At 39.2% G+C, this 22,012-nt stretch overlaps 2 protein-coding genes across 6 annotated transcripts in view; one reads left to right on the top strand and one right to left on the bottom strand.

Annotated features, from left to right (window-relative positions):
- Positions 1 to 1,649: 1,649 nt before the first annotated feature.
- Positions 1,650 to 21,976, top strand: GLRX2 (glutaredoxin 2). 4 transcript variants are annotated; one of them, XM_044943212.2, is made up of 5 exons: positions 2,245 to 2,438; positions 3,906 to 3,969; positions 9,826 to 10,002; positions 11,242 to 11,377; positions 21,765 to 21,976. In XM_044943212.2, the coding sequence occupies exons 1-4, from the start codon at positions 2,338 to 2,340 to the stop codon at positions 11,371 to 11,373; spliced, it is 474 nt and encodes a 157-aa protein (XP_044799147.1). In that variant the 5' UTR covers positions 2,245 to 2,337; the 3' UTR covers positions 11,374 to 11,377; positions 21,765 to 21,976. The 4 variants fall into 4 exon arrangements, with proteins under 4 accessions (XP_044799149.1, XP_044799147.1, XP_044799148.1 ...); XM_044943213.2 differs by lacking the exon at positions 21,765 to 21,976 and adding an exon at positions 14,746 to 14,775; XM_044943214.2 differs by lacking the exons at positions 2,245 to 2,438; positions 21,765 to 21,976 and adding an exon at positions 1,650 to 1,767 and having other exon boundaries at positions 11,242 to 11,531.
- RO60 (Ro60, Y RNA binding protein) overlaps positions 13,520 to 22,012 on the bottom strand; it is a 31,412-nt gene continuing 22,919 nt past the window's right edge. For both annotated transcript variants that reach the window (XM_044943210.2, XM_006061419.4), the window contains 2 exons: positions 21,747 to 21,893; positions 13,520 to 20,041 (listed from right to left, as the gene is read on the bottom strand). In XM_044943210.2, the coding sequence (XP_044799145.2) occupies positions 19,889 to 20,041; positions 21,747 to 21,893 (300 nt within the window). In that variant the 3' untranslated portion in view covers positions 13,520 to 19,888. The remainder of the gene's footprint in view (positions 20,042 to 21,746; positions 21,894 to 22,012) is intronic.

Here is a 22,012-nt window from a genome sequence, read left to right as displayed (position 1 = left end):
TTAAAATTAATTAATTAATTAATTAAAAAAAACTAAGATCATGGCATCCAGTCACTTCATGGGAAATAGATGGAGAAACAATGGAAACAGTGACAGACTTTATTTCTGGGGCTCCCAAATCACTGCAGATGGTCACCGCAGCCATGAAATTAAAAGACACTTGCTCCTTCTAAGAAAAGCTATGACAAACCTAGAAAGCATATTAAGAAGCAGAGACATTACTTTGCCAAGAAAGGTCTGTCTAATCAAAGCTATGATTTTACCAGTAGTCAAGTATGGATGTGAGATTTGGACTATAAGGAAGGCTGAGGGCCGAAGAATTGATGCTTTTGAGCTGTGGTGTTGGAGAAGACTCTTGAGAGTCCCTTGGACTGCAAGGAGATCCAACCAGTCCATCCTAAAGGAAATCAGTCCTTTATTGGAATATTCATTGGAAGGACTGATGCTGAAACTGAAGCTCCAATATTTTGGCCTCCTGTTGTGAAAAGCCAACTCATTAGAAAAGACCATGATGCTGGGAAATATTGAAGGCAGGAGGAGAAGGGGATGACAGAGGATGAGATGGTTGGATGGCATCACGAACTCAACGGACTTGAGTTTTGGCAAACTCCGGGAGATAGTGAAGGCCAGGGAAGTGGTGTACTGCAGTCCATGGGGTTGCAAAGAGTAGACAGGAGTGAGTCACTGAACAACAACTCTCATTTGGGGCTCCCTTAAAAAAAAAATCTGTCCAGATAGTTTTGCTCTTAATCTAGGCCATCTATACTATATTAAAATCAACTTGTGACATAATTGTTTCACCTCACAATACACAATTTGAGACAATAACATAAAATTCTATATCAAAACAAAAAACAGTCATAGTAAATTTCCTGAATAGCTAGCTGTCATTTGATTAAACACACACACACACACACACACACACAGACAATATGCCGTTACATTGTAGATAACATATCTTTATTTTTAAAGTTAATTTTGGATTTATAAAGAAAGATTTACCCCTTTTGGGATATTTGATTTTGCAATAAATCTTCATCCTTTTATGAAGTAATGAAACATGGTTCACTTGAAAGTAGGAAAAGAACTATTAGAAACAGAAGTTCTCATTCTGAAACTTGGTAGCATGAATCTTAAATTTAGCTAATTGAAAATGAACCATGAAAAAAAGGTCTGGAGTGGTCTAACCAATTGCCTAGAATTTTAGACACACGATTTGACCTTTGACCTTAAATAGATTTCAATGTCAGTAAATAAAGAACGACACGCCTCTTTTTTACCTAGCTATGCATAAAGGGCTATTATTACCATGACTCAATGACACAATCCTGTCATTAACAGCTCTCAAAGACAGAGTGAACACTCGTGGGTTTCTTTAAGTTTTATTTTCTAATTTTATGTTCAAAATACAATTTTGTTTTCTTTGGAATGCACGTTCTACATTGGATCACTTTCTTCTAAAATCCAATATTCCTGATTTATATGAGTTCTCAATCAATGGCCTAATTTTGAGATGACATCTTTAGGCTCTGATTTCATCAACAGAAAGACCAGTCCGACAGGAAGTTGCGCTGACGTTACCATCCTATGTAAACATCCCAGGCATTTTGATTCCGTGTCCGACACTCATTGTTTTTGTTTTCCGTTTCGTCAGAAGGTTGGCCACAGTGCCCAGGCAGTGCCTGCACGTGTCTGTAAGCCTTTATGAGCGTTCTCGATCCGAAAAAGCATAAGGGCGGGACCTGGATGAACCCTGGACACGGGCAGGTGAGGCATCAGCTGGGACTCCGACAGTGGTCCCCTAGTGGGCGGGACTCGCCGAGACCTAGCGCCCGGGCTGCCTCGGGGAGAAAGACCGGCGGCCGCGTAGAATAGACCGGCGCCTCAAGGGCAGCCCGGAGGGGGCGTGACCGACTAGCGGGGGCCGGGCCGGCTGGCGGAGGCGGGCTCTTCGAGGGCAAGGCGGAGGCGGGCCCGGAAGACAGAGGCGGGGCTGGGAAGAAGGGGGCGGAACCGGGTGAGGAGGCGGGATCGGCGGGTGGAGGCGGGGCTGGCTACAGGGATAGGGCCGCGGGCGGGTCAGGGCCGGAAGACAGAGGCGGGGCTGGGAGGAAGGGGGCGGAACCAAGTGAATAGGCGAATTCCGAGGGTGGAGGCGGGGTCGCCGGTGGAGGAGGAGCAGCCCGGCGGGGCGGGGCCATGGGCGGAGAGGGGGCGAGGCGGGGGCGTGGCGGGGGGGCGTGGGCAGCCGGGTAGGGCGGAGCCAGCGGGCTGGGTCGGGATCTCCCGGGCCGCGGTTGCTGCCCCGTCTGCTCGCTGCGGCCCCGCACTAAGACCATGTACTGGCGCCGCGCAGCGCTCGTGGGGACTCGGCTCATCCCGGTCAGGAGCAGCTCAGCCGGCCGGCTTGAGGGGCCAGCGGGAATTTCGGGCTCCGGGTAAGCGGCTCTGCGAGCAGCACGAGCTGGGCGTGGCTGTGCGGCCTCGCGGGGGTCTGGACCTAGCGGTGGGCTGGGGCGGCTTCTTCCCGGGCGCCCGGTACGCCCCGAGTCGATCGAACCGCTGAGGCGCCTCGGAGGGCGGGAGGCCGGGAAGGGACCAGGAGAGAAGGTGCCTTAAGTGTTCTTGGCGATTTCGGGACCACGTGATCTTCAGATTGCACAAGCCTAAGTCTTGCTGGCTTGAACCTCCCCTCCTCCTCGGTTAGTAGATAAAATACAAGATGCCCTAATAAATTAGTATTTCAAATAAACAGCGGATAATGGTTTTTGTTTAAGTATATTCCAGATATTGAACGGAACATACGTAGGCTAAACAGTTATTCGCTGTTTATCTGAAATTCTAATTTAACCGAGCAATCTGCATTCTCATTTGCTAAATCTGGCTCCTGCGGCAGGAAGTGGAGGTGGCGCTTTCTACCAAATGGCCAGGTCTTCTAGATAGGACGGTGTCGCCTCTGTCTCGAGCGAGGTCGGTGAATACCCGCGGCCCCGAGGCCTGCGTTGCGAGACCGCCTCCTCCCGCGAGGCCAGTCAGGGCTGTCTTACCAGCTCGCCTATCTGTACATCCATCCCTCTGTCTGGGACGTTATTCCTAACTCCTCAATCTGTTAACTTCTGCCAGTTTTGCACGACTCGAGGAGCCCCTTGATTAACCTTCTCTGCTAAACTAGAAACCCCCTCCAGAAGGTGCCAATCACATAGTGTAACTATTTGACAAGTCCTGGAGGTTCAGTGGTGTTTTTACAGTGATACTATCCCTGAGGCATTTCAGCCCTTTGCCTGCTTAGCACATGGTAGGTGTTCCATAAACGTGGCATGGCTAGTGGCTACTTCATTAATGGAGAAGAGAAACGTGTATTGAACAACTTACTTTTTTTTTTACAACTTACTTTCTTGAATTGGAGAAAAGTGCCTTCCAGCAGCTTTCTCTTTTCTTTGGCAGGGAAGGTGATGTTTCAGAATACACCTTCCACGTCCTCTTAGTACGTAAGGAAATATGGTCTTAGGAAAGTTCTACTAGAATTCCTGCTTCCAGAGTAGATGCAAATAGTAGATGCTTTGGGAATGCTAATTAAGTGTTGGAACTGAGATGAAAAGGATGTGTTCTCTTAGTTGATAAGACAAATAGATTGATGTGTTGTTCCACCTAAGCTCCTACTTAGGTCCACACCTTCATCCCTTAACCTCCATTTTCTTTCCTGAAAGCTAGATAGTAAAGGAGGCAGGCCTTTGTGATATTAGTAAACAAATACTTTGACAATGCTATTTTGTACTGATAGCAAGTAAAACGTTTCTCTTTCATATGTTTGGATATATATTTGCATATTGGGTTGCTCTGAATGGATCTTATCTGATACATTGTCCTTAATGTTTAACTGCACTGCTCTTTAAAATTCATTTTAGGATGGGGAACAGCATATCGTCATCTTTGGGAAACGCAGCAACTGCTCCCATGAATCAGATCCAAGTGAGTGATGGGGGACATGTAGGAAAAAACTTTCCTTGGTGGAAATAGAATTGTTGTACATATTTAATATGCTTATCTAAACTTGACATAGTCTAGTAAATTAATTACTAAGTTAATATATTTTTAAATCTGCTATCAAAATCATGCATGATACAAAGAAGTTCTGGATCATTTTCTTAGTTAGAATTTATGAGATTTATTCTTTTTTTGGCTGTGCCAAATTGCTTGTGGGATTTTAGTTCCCCGACCTGGGATCGAACGTGTGCCCTCTGCAGTGGAAGCACAGAATCCTAACCACTGAACTGCCAGGGAAGTCCCTATGAGATTTATTCTTAATGGTGCCTTCGCTCCTCTAAATTGGGCCTATGAGGTTGACTGCTCTTTCCGTCTCCCCCACCTCAGGTTTCCTGTTGTTACCAGTCTGGGTGCCTTAGCCAGGCATACTGTTCGTTTCTGCCCTGAAAAGCTGTTTTTCTAAAACATAGAACCTAGTTTGCAGTAGTTACTCTATGACCAATCCTCTCAAGGATACTGTGCACTGCTGTGTTCTCTTGTCTTTCTCTTGCTTGAACTGCAAAGCCTAGTTAAGTCTGCCTCAGAAAATTCCTCTTGTGTATGTTTTTCTACCCTTATAGCCTACAGGACATTGGAGAAGGCAGTGGCACCCCACTCCAGCACTCTTGCCTGGAAAATCCCATGGATGGAGGAGCCTGGTAGGCTGCAGTCCATGGGGTCGCTAAGAGTCGGACATGACTGAGGAACTTCCCTTTCACTTTTCACTTTCATGCATTGGAGAAGGAAATGGCAACCCACTCCAGTGTTCTTGCCTGGAGAATCCCAGGGACGGGGGAGCCTGATGGGCTGCCATCTATGGGATCGCAGAGTTGGACGCTACTGAAAGCGACTTAGCAGCAGCAGCAGCAGCCTACAGGACATGCGTATTTCTCTGTTCCTCACCACCAAACACCACTACTCACAAACATTTCTGCCTTTAGTTTATTTGACTACAAAAGTATTCACTCACAGCTGCTGAATATAACAATAATGTTGGAGACCTGTTGTGAGGGATTGCCTCTTTTAAAATACGAATAGGAAACCATGAGGAACTTCCCTGGCAGTTCGGTGGTTAAGATCCCATGCTTCCACTGCAGGGGGCACAGGTTGAATCTCTGGTCATGGAATTTGGCCTCGCAATTGGGCCAAAAACAAACAAACGAAAAGAATATGAAACCATGAAATATTTAGCAAGGACAGGGTTGAGAAAATGTGAGAAGGAAGGTTCAAGAAACTGTGACACTGTCATCCTGAGTTTTTGCTCAGTTTGGAATCTTTCAGTTCAGTTGCTCAGCTGTGTCCAATCTTTGCGACTTCATGGATTGCAGCACGCCAGGCCTCCCTGTCCATAACCAACTCCCAGAGTTTGCTCAAACTCATGTCCATTGAGTCGGTGATGCCATCCAACCATCTCATCCTCTGTCGTCCCCTTCTGCCTTTCCCAGCCTTCAATCTTTCCCAGCATCAGGGTCTTTTCAAATGAGTCAGTTCTTTGAATCAGCTAGCCAAAGTATTGGAGTTTCAGCTTCAGCATCAGTCCTTCCAATGAATATTTAGGACTGATTTCCTTTAGGATAGACTGGGTGGATCTCCTTGCAGTCCAAGGGACTCTCAAGAGTCTTCTCCAACACCACAGTTCAAAAGCATCCATTCTTCAGCGCTCAGCTTTCTTTATTGTCCAACTCTCACATCCATATATGACTACTGGAAAAATCATAGTGTTGACTAGATGGACCTTTGTTGACAAAGTAATGTCTCTGCTTTTTAATATGCTATCTAGGTTAGTCATAACTTTTCTTCCAAGGAGTAAGTGTCTTTTAATTTCGTGGCTGCAGTCACCATCTGCAGTGATTTTGGAGCCCCAAAAAATAAGGTCTCACAGTTTCCATTGTTTCCCCATTTATTTGCCATGAAGTGATGGGACCAGATACCATGATCTTAGTTTTCTGAATGTTGAGTTTTAAGCCAACTTTTTCACCCTCCTCTTTCACTTTCATCAAGAGGTTCTTTAGTTCTTTTACACTTTCGCCATAAGGGTGGTATCATCTGCATATCTGGGGTTATTGATATTTCTCCCGGCAATCTTGATTCCAGCTTGTGCTTCATCCACCCCAGCGTTTCTCATGATGTACTCTGCATATAAGTTAGATAAGCAGGGTGACAATATACAGCCTTGATGTACTCCTTTCCCAATTTGGAACCAGTCTGCTGTTCCATGTTCAGTTCTAACTGTTCCTTCTTGACCTGCATACAGATTTCTCAAGAGGCAGGTCAGGTGGTCTGGTATTCCCATCTCTTTCAGAATTTTCCACAGTTTGTTGTGACCCACACATACAAAGGCTTTGGTGGAGTCAGTAAAGCAGAAGTTGATGTTTTTCTGGAACTCTGCTTTTTCTATGATCCAACAGATGTTAGCAATTTAATATCTGGTTCCTTTGACTTTTCTAAATCCAAATTGAACATCTGGAAGTTCACAGTTCACATATTGTTGAAGCCTGGCTTGGAGAATTTGAGCATTACTTTGCTAGCATGTGAGATGAGTGCAATTGTGCGGTAGTTTGAGCATTCTTTGGCATTGCCTTTCTTTGGGATTGGAATGCAAACTGACCTTTTCCAGTCCTATGGCCACTGCTGAGTTTTCCAAATTTGCTGGCATATTGAGTGCAGCACTTTCACAGCATCATCTTTTAGGATTTGAAATAGCTCAACTGGAATTCCATCACCTCCACTAGCTTTGTTCGTAGTGATGCTTCCTAAGGCCCACTTGGCTTTGCATTCTAGGATGTCTGGCTCTAGGTGAGTCATCACACCATCGTGGTAATCTGGGTCATGAAGATCTTTTTTGTATAGTTCTGTGTATTCTTTCTACCTCTTCTTAATATCTTCTGCTTCTGTTAGGTCCATACCATTTCTGTCCTTTATTGTGCCCATCTTTGCATGAAATGTTTTCTTGGTATCTCTGATTTTCTTGAAGAGATCTCTAGTCTTTCCCATTCTGTTGTTTTCCTCTATTTCTTTGCATTGATCACCGAGGAATCTCTACATCACTATTTGTCAGGGCTTCCCTGGTGGCTCAGATGGTAAAGAATCTGCCTATGATGCAGGAGACCTAGGTTCAATTCCTGGGTCAGGAAGATCCTTTGGAGAAGGGAATGGCTACCCACTCCAGTATTCTTGCCTGGAGAATCCCACGGACAGTGGAGCCTGGTGGGCTACAGTCCATGGGGTCTCAAAGAGTCACATGCAACTGAATGACTTTCACTTTACTATGTTTCAGCCGCCAGGGTGCCCCTCTCTCTCTAAATTTATGGTCTCGGTGTGTCTCTAACCTGAGGCAGCACAGTGAGGAAGGAGCACTGGCCTTGGTTTTGGGACAGGGTGGGTTGAATCCCACCCAGTGCTGTGAACTCCTCAACCTCAGTTTTCTCATCTGTAAAATGGATCAGTAGTATATCTCTGGCCTGTCTAGCTCTCCCTGAGATAGACTTTTGAAGTAAACATTGAGAGTGAGCAGAAGAGAAGCATGGAAATAGATTTGCAGACACATAGACTCTTGAGAGTCCCTTGGACAGCTAGGAGATCCAACCAGTCAGTCCTAAAGGAAATCAACCCTGAATATTCATTGGAAGGGCTGATGCTGAAGCTGAAGCTCCAATACTTTGACCACCTGATGTGAAGAGCCGACTCATTAGAAAAGACCTTGATGCTGGGAAAGATTGAGGGCAGGAGAGAAGGGGATGACAGAAGTTGAGATGGTTGGATGGCATCACCAACTCAGTGGATATGAATTTGAGCCAACTCTGGGAAATAGTGAAGGACAGGGAAACCTGGCGTGCTGCAGTCCATGGGGTCAAAAGAGTTGAACATGACTTAGTGACTGAACAACTGAACAGACACTGACTTGGAGCCCTTCTGACCCCCGAGGGTGGATGTAACTTCTGAACCACTTTGTCCTACTCTCTGATTTTTGACCTTCATCTTGAAGGTGCTGCTTATGACTCGCACTAGGACAACCTAGCAGATGCTTGGGTGCTAGATCTGTCCATTCAGAAATTTCCAAAGGACCTGGGCATTGACATGCACAGAGCTCAACAAACTTCACCCGTGAAGTTGTGACACAGATGCACAGCGAAGCCTCGGGGTCTTTGTGACAAAGGCAGGCAGGATAGCTTCCAAGGCTAATATAGCTTTCCGGCTGATGTTAGAATTGTCTGGAATGTTTTTCAGAAATAGTTTCTGACCTCTGTCTCAAACCCACTGAGTCAGCATCTCTGGAAGTAGCTTTTCCAGGAACAATGAATGCTGGGGAATATCTTATCAAAACAGTGATGACAGTTGTTTTTTTACTATAAAGATATAAAAGGAAGGAGTGGAAATTGAAGGGAAAAACTATTGTTTATACCTGGATCCTTGAAAGCCTTACATTTTGAAGAGAATTCATACATATCATTGGGGCTTCAGGTGTCACTAGTGGTAAAGAACCTGCTTGCCAATGCAGGAAATGTAAGAGACATGGGTTTGATCCCTGGGTCGGGAAGATCCCCTAGAGAAGGGCATGGCAACCCACTCTAGTATCCCACGGACAGAGCAGCCTGGCAGGTTACAGTCCAAAGGTTTGCAAAGAGTCAGACATAACTGAAGCGACTCAGCATGCATGTGTACGTCATTTTTCACCATTGAACATTAAGGAAGTGGGTCGATCATTTTGCAAAATATAAAAATACCAAATCACCATGCTATACATCGGAAACTAATATAATAATGTAAGTCAGTTATATTTCAATGTAAAAAAAAAAAAAAGCAAAGAAGGGAATTCTCCAGTGGTCCAGTGGTTAGGACTTCAGGCTTCCACTGCCAGGGACATGGGTTCAATCCAGGTTGGGGAGCTAAGACCCCATAAGCTGTGTGGTTCAGCCAAAAAAAAAAGCAAAGAATGGTTAAGATGGTTAAAAAAATTAAAAAGACAGTTAAGTAAGGAGTTAACTCCTGAACACCTTCTGAATATTTGAGAAGTAGTATGGCAGGAGATTGGAGAAGGAAATGGCAACCCACTCCAGTATTCTTGCGTGGAGCATCCCACGGGCAGAGGAGCCTGTCTAGCTACAGTCCATGGGGTCGCTAAGAGTCAGACACAACTGAGTGACTTCACTTTCACTTTTCACTTTCATGCATTGGAGAAGGAAATGGCAACCCACTCCAGTGTTCTTGCCTGGAGAATCCCAGGGATGGGGGAGCCTGTTGGGCTGCTGTCTATGGGGTCACACAGAGTCGGACACGACTGAAGCGACTTAGCAGTAGCAGTAGTATGACAGGAGATTAAGTACCTGGGCTGTGGACTCAGACTTGCGCGGGTTCAAATCCCAGCTCACCCACATATGAGCTGAGGACCAGGGATAAGTTATTTACCCTCCTCTCTGCCTCAGTTTCCTCATGTATGAAGTGGAGACGATGATAAAGACCTATCTCAGGATTGTGGTGAGGTTTAAGTGAACTAGTGAAGGTAAAGTGTTGAGGATCGTGTTGGCACACAGAAGTGTCTGCTGTCTATGAATTGGCTGATTATCTACATTATTACTCTGTGCCAACACTTTGCACCCATCACATCCCTTTTCCCTAATAATGTTCCTTTGTCCTCAATCTACAGATGAGAATTAGATGACATAGGCTGAGTCTGAGCCCTGAATTGTGAGGCTCCAAAATCCATACCTTTCCTACTATATCATGTATCTCCTGTATCATGATTCCTTTCTGAGAGGTAATGTCTAGAATTAAATTGATCTTTTTGTTTTTGTTTTACTGCAGGAGACCATTTCTAATAATTGTGTGGTGATTTTCTCCAAGACATCCTGTTCTTACTGTACAATGGCAAAAAACCTTTTCCATGATATGAATGTTAACTATAAAGTGGTGGAACTGGACATGCTTGAATATGGAAGTCAGTTTCAAGACGCTCTTCACAAAATGACTGGCGAAAGAACCGTGAGTCCGTTCCCCGTGGTGCTTTGCCCCAAAGTGGGTGGTGAGCTGGGTCACCTTGGGCCTGTGTCCTTGTGTAGGGAAAAGTGAGCCAGACATACTCTGAGAATCTGAACTGATAAAGAAATGGCGGATCTTGGAACTGATTCATAGACCAGGAAACAGAGTTCTGTTTTTTAAAAATTTTTACCATGTGTGTTTGACTGTGTGAAATGGGTGGGGTGATGGTGTTGGCATAAGTGGTGTTTTTTTTTTTTTTTAATGAGTGGTGGTCTATAAATGGTTGACATCCTCCTGGGACTTTTTCAAGATGAAAGAATTCTTTCCTCACTTGAACAGTGCAGATCAAGGGTGCTTCATTTTCTGTACTAATAAGAGTGCTTTTGGGCTCCATGTTTTTAGATTCTTGAAATCTGAGGATTTTCCCATAATATGCATTGTGGAAAAAATAGAGGAAATTCCATGGTTGTCCAGTGGTCAGGACTCTGAGCTTCCACTGTAGTGGGTTCGATCCCTGGCCAGGCAGAATTAAGATCCTGCATGCTGCATGGTGTGGCAAAAAAAAAAAAAACCAAAGGAAAAAGAAAAATAATGGCAACATTATTTTTCCTTCCTGTTTATATGTGCCATTTTCCTTCCTATTTATATGTGCCTGTTAAGGAGTTGATAATGTACTGTTCCCCTTTAGTAAACAATGGTAAGAAAGAACCACTTCAACATTATTAATCATTAGAGATTGCTGATTGCTTTATTTTGCCATTTATATGCCAAAGCGATGAGGAGAAAGGGATTGAGAGTCAGTTTGTCCTGGGTTTAAACCCCAGTTCTGTCACTTACTTCGTGATCTTGGGTAAGGTCCTGTGCCTCCAAAATAAGACTAAAAAATAGTACCTACCTGAAAGGTGGTTGTTTAGACGCTAAGTCAGACTTTGTGAGCCCATGGGCTGTAGCCAGGATTTTCCAGGCAAGAATACTGGAGTGGGTTGCCATTTCCTTCTCCAGGGGATCTTCCCGACCCAGGAATTGAGCCTGTCTCCTGTATCAGCAGATGGATTCTTTACCACAGAGCTAACCAGGGAAGCCCCATCTAAAGGGTTAGAAAATTGAAATAGGTAATTATCAAAGAGCTTTATATGGTGCTTTGTCCATAAAAGCACCCAGAGTAGCATGTATTAGGATCCTGTGAATGGCTTTAGACTTCTGACACCCAAGGTGATATCTAAACTTTTGTTTATCCAACAGGTACCACGAATATTTGTCAATGGAACTTTTATTGGAGGTGCAACTGACACTCATAGGCTTCACAAAGAAGGGAAATTGCTTCCACTAGTTCACCAGTGTCATTTAAAAAAAAGTAAGAGGGAAGAACTTTAGTGATGTAAGTGCATATAACTTTGCTAGTAATATGTCACTATATATTTAAAATGATATTGCCTGATAATGCCTTTTAAATATTTGAAGGTGTTTTAAATATATGAATTATCTTCATGAAAAAGTAAAAATAATGAACAATAAATCACTGTGGAAACATCTTATTTGCCAGTTCTTCAGTAAAAAAGATATTTAAAACTGAAGGAGCAGGTAATAGGTGACAACCTGGACAGACAGGCATCTGAAGTGAGTGCTGCAAGGGACAGTCCTGTGGGACTAAGCAGCTGCCCAGGTGACATGCCAGTCCCAGATGACCAAGAACTTTAGTCTGATTATGCGGGGACTTGTTACCAAGTGGAGGATTAACAGAAAGACATTTGGGTGGGGGGACATAAGTTTTCAGTAGAAAAAAGCATAATTGTTACTGGGAATGAGGGTTTCAACATAAATTTTGGGGAGACACATTCAGTCCATAACACCATAAATTACAGCTGGATAAAAGTCTTAATATAAATCTAAGGCAAAACTAGGTTTTGGCAGCTGTACTTTCTTTCCAGAATCATAGGTTAGAAAGAAAATGGTGATCTGTTTAAGAAAAAGTATGATCTTTTTTTTTTGGTCTTTGATTTTTAATGTTAAGATCTGAAAGACAAACTTTAAAAAAAACAGGCCCTTTTTCCCCCCCTCACTTTTACCACTAATCAACTTAGACATGAATAGCCAAAATATTTAATTGGGAAGCTGAAAAGCTGCTGGGAAAAACGGGATTTTTTAAATATATTTGAGTTTCATTGTTTACTAATACTAAAAAAAAAAATACTATTTGAACAATGGTTTTTAAAGGCAAGTTTCCTAATTCAGGTTTAAAATAAAGTTTAGTTTTGCTCATCTGTGAGGAAATATTTGCAGTTGACCCCTGAACAAGGCAGGGATTGGGGCTCCAAATACCACCTTGAAAATCCAAGTGTAATTTAGAATCAGTCCTCCGCACTCTCAGATTCATCCAGTTACAGACTGTCTAGTACTGCAGTATTACTGAAAAAAATCCACACAGTTCAAACCCACGTTCCAAGGGTCAACTGGAGTTTGTGATCTTTCATTCTCCATACAGCTGTTCACTACCATCTTTAAATGGAGAACTCTAATATCGAATGAATGTTTATAAAGTTTTGGTGGGTATATTCGTGTGTAGCTTGTTCTCTTCAATTCCTATGGCTCAGATCTTAGAACTTTTAATATGAAAGTTTGATGGGAATTCAGAGAAATCTCTGTAAATTGGCACGTAAAATATTTTTATTTGCATAGTTGAGTTTTGGTGTTACCTTTTCCCAAAGGCAACTTTTATTTTCTAGAATTTTGTAATTGAAGTATCATTGCTTTCCAGTGTTGTGTTAGTTTCAGGTATAAAGCAACGTGATTCAGTTACAGATTATATACCTATTACATATATGTGTGTGTATATGTTTTTTCAGATTCTTTTCCCTTACAGGTTATTTCACAGTATTTAGTAGTTCCCTGTGCTATACAGTAGGTCTTGTTAGTTAACTATTTTATATATAGTAGTGTGTATATGTTAATCTCAAATTCCTAATTTATCCTTTCCTTCCTCCCAAAGGCAACTTTGATTTTTTCCCACAAAAGAATCCTGTTTTAAACTCTTTAAAAAATGTGTATTTTTATTAAATCTAGTTTTGATTCTATAATACCCACTGGAAAAGAATCCTCAAGCACATATTTTAAATACACATTGAGGCATTTCAAGACCAGTATTAATGATCAAACCTTAATTTCATTTTATTCAACTATTATAAGATTGAATATTCAAATACTGTAAGATTATAAAATGTAAGGTCAGGAGCCTTACATCTTGTAAGCCATGCATGCTAAGTCACTTCAGTCATGTCCCACTCTGTGGGCCTATGGACTGCAGCCTGCCAGGCCTTCTCTGCCCATGGAATTCTCCAGGCAAGAATACTGGAGTGGGTTGCCGCGTCCTCCTCCAGGGGATCCTCCATCGAACCTGCATCTCTTATGTCTAACCTGCACTGACAGGCAGGTTCTTTACCACTAGTGCCAACCTAGAAGCTTCTTACAAGGCATATAATAATAACCTTAAAATTCTTCTTTCAAGAAATAAAAAGACAAATACTTGATGTGCATAGAGTTTATTTGGTACCTCTGTCAAATTCTACAATAATACAAGTGGCTAGAAACAGTTCACACTGTGCCCACCTGCACTCGATGTCTAAAATGATTTATCCAGTATGGGTTTTGCAGGGCTAGACAGGAGAGTCCAGATTTCACAGTATTGGTGGAAACTATTTTGTCATGAAACAGATTTCATACATTAGTGTTTCATCCATTTTCCTATCAGAAAACAGCAGAATTACATTGTTAGATGTGTTATTTACAGTGATAACTTGGAAGACTCAACAGAGTATCAGTGAGTTTATCAACTGATCTAGGAGACCCCCACCCCTCCTTCAGGGTCCTTTTCCTTTGAAATGGAATGTGTTATAAATCAGACTTTATATACTTTAAAGCACCAGCTTGACAATTTTAAGTTTTCTCTCATTTTTATAAAATATTCCTGCTTTAAAAGGCAAAGTGAATGTAAAAATGTGAATGTAATTAAACATCACTGGCCTGGATACTTCTTATTGCAACTGTTTTACAACTGTATTCACTTCTTTGAATGAATTGCTGGTAGGCTTGAAGGAAAATATTTGCCTTTTGTCTTGAAAAATTCCCTTAAAAAATTAATCATTTTTGGAACTGTACAACTTTATTTTTCACTAAGAGTGTTTAAATATGCAACTTGGTCCTTGGAGATCATGTTACATAGAGTCCAGCTTCTTGGATAATTTGTTATACAAAACAATAAAAAACCTTAAACTATCACAAGGTATTACTGATGTTAACAGTCATGTATGTATAACACATCAGTGTCCTAGATTATCCTGTTAATGGGTGCTTAAACAACTAATGTACAATCGGATTTTAAAACTTGTTAAATATCCATTCTTTATGTAAAAGAGAAAGCTGTAAAAGAACCTTCAAGTTCTATACTTCAGAAATACTGACACTATTAAGGCATTACTTAATGAACAGACCCTAAGCAAAGTATGAATGCCTGTGTTAGAGAGCTAGTCATATTTTAAGGCAGTCAGAAGGTTCATTTTTTTCACTTTAAGGCTCTTATATACTTCAATTTTATTCTATGCAGGCATTAGTCTGTATAGTTTAAATACTGAGTGGTCAAATATAGAAATCAAAGCCTTTATATAAAGAAAATGGAGATTTTATAACTAGATTATAACAGTTCTTCCTCAGCCAATTTTTTTTAAAGTTGATTTCATATATCTCATCCCTTAGGAGAATTTCTTCATTATCAGAAGCTGACAATAAAAGGAGGAAAATATAATTTAGATGCATTACAAGTTATGTCTAGTCACACCATACCAAATTACATGCAGTCCATCTGTAGTAGTGCAACAAAAATATTTTTTCTTGGTTACTGTTCATTAATTATATAATATCTTTGATTTGGCTGTGTATGGATTCTAAACAGTTTGCATTACAAATAAAGCTTATTAAGTAATTTAAACAGAGGTTTCGATACAATGATTGTATTGATATAATGTTCCATCAATTATGTGGTAACGATACATAAAATAGCAAGGCTTTAACCCCATTTACTACCCTTAACAATCCAAGTGTTCATTAAGTGAAACGTACCTAACTTACTATTTCTTTTGTTCATGTAGAGATTCTGATAGCTTCTAAAAGCAGAAAAACTTAAATATATTTGAAAATGGAATATTTTCACTTCTGTTCATAAAATTACTATAACATGGCAGTACTAAATTAAATAGAAGCAAACGGAAAAATTTTCTTAGGCTCAGAAATACCTTTTATATGTTTTCATTATATTTACAAAATTAATTCTCACTGAAAATAATCACATTAATTTCAGTCATAGAATTCTGCAACATATCTCCTAAATTTATGTTTCTTTTTACCAATTTCCTATGTAGTTTGGTATTTTCAGAGTTTAGGAAAATGTGTCATTTGTTATAATTTCTATTCAAACTGTAAGTTTAACTACATTATTAGTTTTCTTTTTTTAAAATTATTAGTTTTCTATATGAAAAATACTACCATAGGATTAATTTTTAAATTAACATCATAATAATTTTTCAAAAGTAAATAAAACACTTACCAAGTAAAAAAATGTTCAATGTGGATACAAGTCTTATTTATAAGACCTTTTATATTACAAGCCATGTATATAGTAGCATAGTCAAGTACTTGGTAGACCAAAGATTTTGTGGGTAGTCTTTATAATTATGGCAATATGAGGACTGAGATGTGCTACTTTCTGAGAGTATTCAGTTATTTATTTTTTAAAGAGTGCTTTTTCTAAGAGCCAGGTACACTTATAATTGCAAACAAAGGCTGAAAAACTAACCCTACTCAAAAGGCCACAAAATTTCTGCGTACAGCTTATATAAAAGGTATAAAAGATTGGGAAGAGAATTTATCAATTTGATTATTGTTCCAGGAGACCTGCCTGTTATTAATTTGAAAAAAAATGTGCCCTTAACTCTATGTGGAACAAAAAGCAATCTGCAAAAGGTGTATCCCAAACCTAAATACAGGTGACTTTCTTGTCATTCACTTTATTACTCAGGTACAGCAGGAGTAGAAAAACAAAAAACCAAAATGTCAGAAGAAAGGACTTTTAAAAGAAAAAAAAAGGTATAGAAGTAATCTTTCAACAAGTAAGGGACTAGGGAGCAGGTATATGGGATATACTAGATTAAATGCATACAGTAAGTACACCTAATTAACTAGTTCGACTTACCTTTTTCCCTAATTCTCCCTTGAGCATGTTTCCATTGCAGCTATCTGACATTTCTCTAGAGGGGTTTATCGCCTTAACAAATCACCCATGTCTGTGGTAGACAAGACTAGAATTTTTCATTTTTGATTACTTACTGTAAGGGCCTTATTGAGAAATGTGTGGGTGCCTTTAAGTCAAATTAAAATAAGTCCAATAAGTGATCACAATCATTTTTCTTTATTGTTTAGATGTAGCTTTATTGTGCTTCTAAAGATGTTTCTCACGTAACTGTCAGATCCTCACATTTATTCAGAAATCCTGTCTTAAATTTCCCAAATAACTTTAAATTGCTTTGCAGAAAAAAAGCCTGATTAACTGATATTCTATCATTTATAGATTTACCTATTATTTAAAAGGTAAGCAAATGTTTGTCAGACCATCTTCTTATTTAGAGTATGTTTGTTTTTTAATGGGATCTTAGATTTGGAATATATTACTTCTTTCTCTTATCAGAGAATGATGACATTTCCCATTCAGATCAGGAGTGTGTTAAAAAATTACTCATTCTAAAACATTTTGCTTTCAAAACATATACCCTATTAAAGGTTTTAATTTTAAAGAAGTTCCAATTTGTATTGCAAGCCCTCTTCCCAATTTTGACTTTTATACAGATATAAATTCATTGATTCTTCTATGATCCAAGGATCAGATATGTTATTTTTTAAGGATAGCAAAGTTGAATCACACAGGTTAAACTGGTTGTCTCCAGTCACACAGTAAGAGAGTGAAAGAGGCTCCAGGGAGATGATGGTACATCCCATTCATTGAGCATTTTCCTCACCAATATTCCCATAAGATGATCACTAAACTAAACAATACAAGACAGTGTTCCTAAGTGGAATCTCCTAGAAATTTCAACTAACAAGGAAAGGGTAGGATTATAAGATTAGTTTTTGTTTTTACTAATTACAACTATGTCCTGAAAATATTTACGTATTTTCTGGGACATAAAGTTTATTTTTCTTAGGGTTGTTTTTTTAAAAGCAACATTTTCCTAATCAGCAGTAATGCTACAAGTAATTCAGAAAATAAAACTTCTTTATTACTTGAGAATATTTTATTCATAATGAGGTAAAAGTTTTTATTTTTTCTATATGACTATGTTATATAGCAACACAGGTTATTAAGATATTAATTGTGCTTGAGGGTCACTATGAACTACAAAAGTATACATGTTCACAATGTCTCTGTTTTTCTACTCCTAAAGCAATCATGTATATACATTAAGTATTTCCTAATACCTAAAAAGATAAAAGTCTATTTTATCCCTTACTCTTGTAAGTAAATGTCTTCCCATCTCTGGGGAAATGAACACTGGAATGAGAATGAGGAGGCCGTTTCTAGACCTAGGGTTCCAATGTCACACTCTCTCGGACCTCAGGTTCCTAGCCTAAGTCAAAAAGTTACCTTTTACATAGAAATTTCTAAGGTTATTTTCAGCTCTAAAGCTCCATGATTTGAAAATAAAGCTACCTTGTGTGGTGGTCTTTAGTTTTCTTGCTCAAATCTTAACATTTAATAGACTTTTCTATGTGACTTCAAAAAGGTCACAGCTAATCTTACTTCTCTGATGGATTTATTAATATTAGTTCCTGAATATTCTGACTAAAAACAATATAGAAACAGTATTTAACCGAAGGAAATAAGCATTTATATTATATTCCACTTAACATTTCTATTAGGAATAAAAAGTTAGATCATGTTATAATTTTTAATTTAAGAAGACCTTGGGTTTATGTAATGAATTCAAGTATGATTACATAATTCTATTAGGTTCTTTAAACTTTAAACTCAATCTGAGCATAATATTTTAATGTATCAAAAGTAGCTACCATTTCAAATCTAATGCCTGACACAGGGTAAAAAAACCAAAGATAGCAGAAGCGATGTATTTTGTGGGTGTTGGGTAGTGATGCCACTAGCTTTGTTGACCAAAATTTCAGGTAAATCACAATATTTACAAATTGCTACCAGTTGCCTTGAAGGATGGCTACATATCAGATAAACCCAGTATAAACATGTCAAATAAGTTTGAAAGGGACATTTTCTTGTCACTCCCAGAGCCCAAATTTCTCATCAAACAGAAGAATATACAAATTCTAACATTACTTAATCCTTCTGCCCCCTAACATAAAATCTCTAACCCCCAAGCACACAAGTCTGTGATTTACACTTATGGTTTGACTTTTCATAGTGAGAAGGCTTTAAAAATCCCCAGTAAATCTTTAAATACATTTAAAGAACAATACATAAAAACTAAAGTTTTATGTGCACATTATCTTAGACAACCATGATATAATTATGAGCAAATATATTGGCATTTCAACCGCTTAAAGCTCCTCACACAGAAGGGGTATTTGCTCAAGGAAATAATGCACTTTATAATGAATAGGAAGTTTAATATACACAAATAAGAAAAATTTAATTTCCTATAGACTGGTTAGTGGTAATATGCCACTCAAAAATTGCCTTTCAAACCTGAAAGACCTAGCTTGCTTATTTTTTTATACTATCAAAAAAGAATATTTTGCCACAAATCAATAGTAGACAAAGAGAGGAGGGTGCCAACATGTTTACAATTAGAAATATCTAAAACCCATTTATAGTTAGCTAAAAAAAGTAATTAAAAGTAATTAAAACAAAATTTTAAAGTAAGATAAAGTAAGGTAAAATATTTTAAAGTAAGGTATAACCAGATTATGGTTACAGTTGAGATTTTATTTGTCATATTTTTCAGATTAAGAGTAGGGGAAGTTAAATGCTTGAAACATCTTATGTTTTCATTTATGAAAAAATGTGTCCCTACATATGGCTATGTTGGTATAAGCCACAGGAAACCATCAAATCATGCCCCTCACAGCAATAAACAAACAAAACAAACCAAAATAGACTTCCTCAGCTGACACAAACTTTAGTATTTCTTCTCAAAGGTTTCCATTATGTTTTTGGTTAATGGTAAACAATCCTGTAAATGTAAATTAACCCTCAGAAATAGAGTATCTTTTCACTGACTGAGAATGCTGCTACTTATGTGATTGGAGAAAACTGTTAAAAGCAATTTGTAAAACTCATTCATAAGCAAATGTCTTGGTTGTTGTTTTATCCCCTTGGTACAAAAATTTACAAGGAGTTTCATAATCAATCACAGTACATGGTCCAGTGCATTTCAGAGTATTTGGACATTATCAAAGCTGTCCTTTACCAGTGAAAACATTTAAGAAAACTTAAAGGCATTTCTCAAACAAATGACATGATATAGGACTACTTACACTTTTGGCTCTCACTTCTTTTAAGTACAAATGTGATCATTCACCAAGCAGAACTGCTGGACTATTTTACAGTGTCTCAACAAGAAGTTCTCTGTTAGGTAGAGGGGGCTACAGTGTATTCTGAAGCTATTTCCCCAAAGCTAGTTTAGTAGAAAGAACTTTGGGCTCATCTTATTATTCCTTCCTTTTTTTTTTTGGTAAGGTAACCTTTCCATTATGCACATACTGTACCATTGTCTGACTTTTTTCAGTGGATTAAGATTAGCTGGGAAGTAGCTGTGTGTTTTTAGCGAGATCACTGATGGCAGTGGACCTCTTAGGTTGTGCTGGTGAGTATGGTTAGTTAAATCATATCTAATGTGAAACTTCGAATCACATCCAGAGCTCCAGTATCAAAGCCACACATGTCCAACATGCCTCTATCATCTGGGTCTGCAATGGTAAAGCCATTTGATGTCATTCCACAAACAATCAATTTAGCTGGAATATCCATATTCTGTAGGAAAAGATCAAAAACATTAAAAAAAATAGTATGTTAATAAGCAAAAATGAATAACCTCCAAAATGAAAACATTTTAAATTCTATCACAGTTTTTCATTACAAAGCCAATTTGTTTTTCCTCCATAAAATCTGTCAGTCTTCTGGGGCCAGAAGACTTCAGAAGAAGAGAATGTGATCTTTAGAAGTATAGAGAATTAAACATGTGAACAACCTGCCTGAAATTCCTGCTTCTCTGCTGGATGTTATTACTCGTTTTATGGACACAAGATACATTCCTGAGCAGCACAGGGACTCTGTACTCATGAAACCTGTCAGAATGTTCAAAGACATCAGACACTTTTACCAGCACATCATACACTGGGGCAGTATGTATGGGTACAAATAAGGAAAACAGTTCCTGGGGTTATCAATTTTTGTTCTATGACATTGGTATGTATGGCATATATAAATGTCATAACTATAATGTCAGTGCAATAACTTGTTCTCTGCAGCTATGATTTAAGGCTAAAATACTTGAGTTTTTGAGAAAGACTAACAATCACTGAGTGTGCACTATGTCAGATACCATGAGCTCTTTATAGACAATTGACCTAATATTAACTGTTATAACCGAGGGCTTCCCTGGTGGCTCTGTGGTAAAGAATCCATCTGCCAATGCAGGCGACAAGGGTTCGATCCCTTGGTGGGGAAGATCCTCTGGAGAAGGAAATGGCAACCCACTCCAGTATTCTTGCCTGGAAAATCCCACGGACAGAGGAGTCTAGAGGACGACAGTCCAAGGAATCACACGACTTAGCGACTAAACAATAACAATTGTTATAACAACCCTAGAAGGTAAGTAGTACTTTTAACCAACATGGTACATACCACAGCAGTGATATACTATTATGACATGTATCAGTTAAATAATTCACTTGGATCCACAGCTAGTATAAAGAGAAAGACCCAGGACTCAGAACCCAGGCTTCTTGATTCTGAATTCCATTCTCTCACTTGTTGTCTTAAGCACACATGAGAATCCCCAGAAAGGATAGTTAATACACGGTCCCATCCCCAGAGTTCCTGACTCAGCAGGTCTCCCAGGGGCTCCAGGAACATGCATTTCTAACAAGGTCCCAGGTGATGCTAAGAAAAGGTGCAGGTAGGGAAACCACACTTTGAGAGCCACTGCTCTTCATCAAGTTCTAGTTCTACTTCCAGTCACACCTGCCACAGTTCAAGGGCTCCACATTCTCACCTGACTAGCAGATTCCATACTGGACAGTGCAGATACAGAACAATTCCCTCATTTCACAAAGTTCAACTGCAGAGCACTGACTAGAACTCAGAAATACTCATAACACTTAAAGCACACATTATATTATAGCTTTGCTTTACATTTATGTAGTTCTTAGCAAAACTCAGAAATGATGTTGAATCATTAAAAAGTTTGTGGTTAAATTTAAAAAAATTTTGATTATTACTGAAAATACTGTTTGCAAAGGATATTAAAATGTGTACATCTGGAACTGGTTGAAATAAATTATATACATGTACTCAGTATTTCCTCATTTCAAGTACTGTTGAGTCCAGAACTAGTGTCATATTTCTTTTACAAAGGTACACAACTACCTTCAGTATTATTTTTTTTTTAAATATATTGACTGTTTTAGAACTGAATCTTGTTTGGGGTGAGAATGAATATTAGAATTTGCTTTACCTTTCGATATTCCCTCAGAGCGATAGCAGGATGGACACTTCCAGCAAAGGTCTCGTTATCAGTGAATACAATGAAGACATCGGCAGCTGTATTTGTCTTTTGAGCCCAGATCATTGGAAGAGAGCAATCAGTTCCACCTGCTGGGATCTAACTCAGAATAAAAACATGGTCTTAAATGCTCTCATTTCCATACTGAGATGTCCGAAATAATTAAATACTTAAAAATACTATTTTACACGTTATCATCTTGTTTAGCGCCAATGTAT

This window comes from Bubalus bubalis, chromosome 5 (genome assembly GCF_019923935.1).
Source record: "Bubalus bubalis isolate 160015118507 breed Murrah chromosome 5, NDDB_SH_1, whole genome shotgun sequence".
NCBI classification, from domain to species: Eukaryota; Metazoa; Chordata; class Mammalia; order Artiodactyla; family Bovidae; genus Bubalus; species Bubalus bubalis.
Note: the sequence above shows the minus strand (reverse complement) of the source record. Positions and strands in the feature narration are given on the sequence as shown.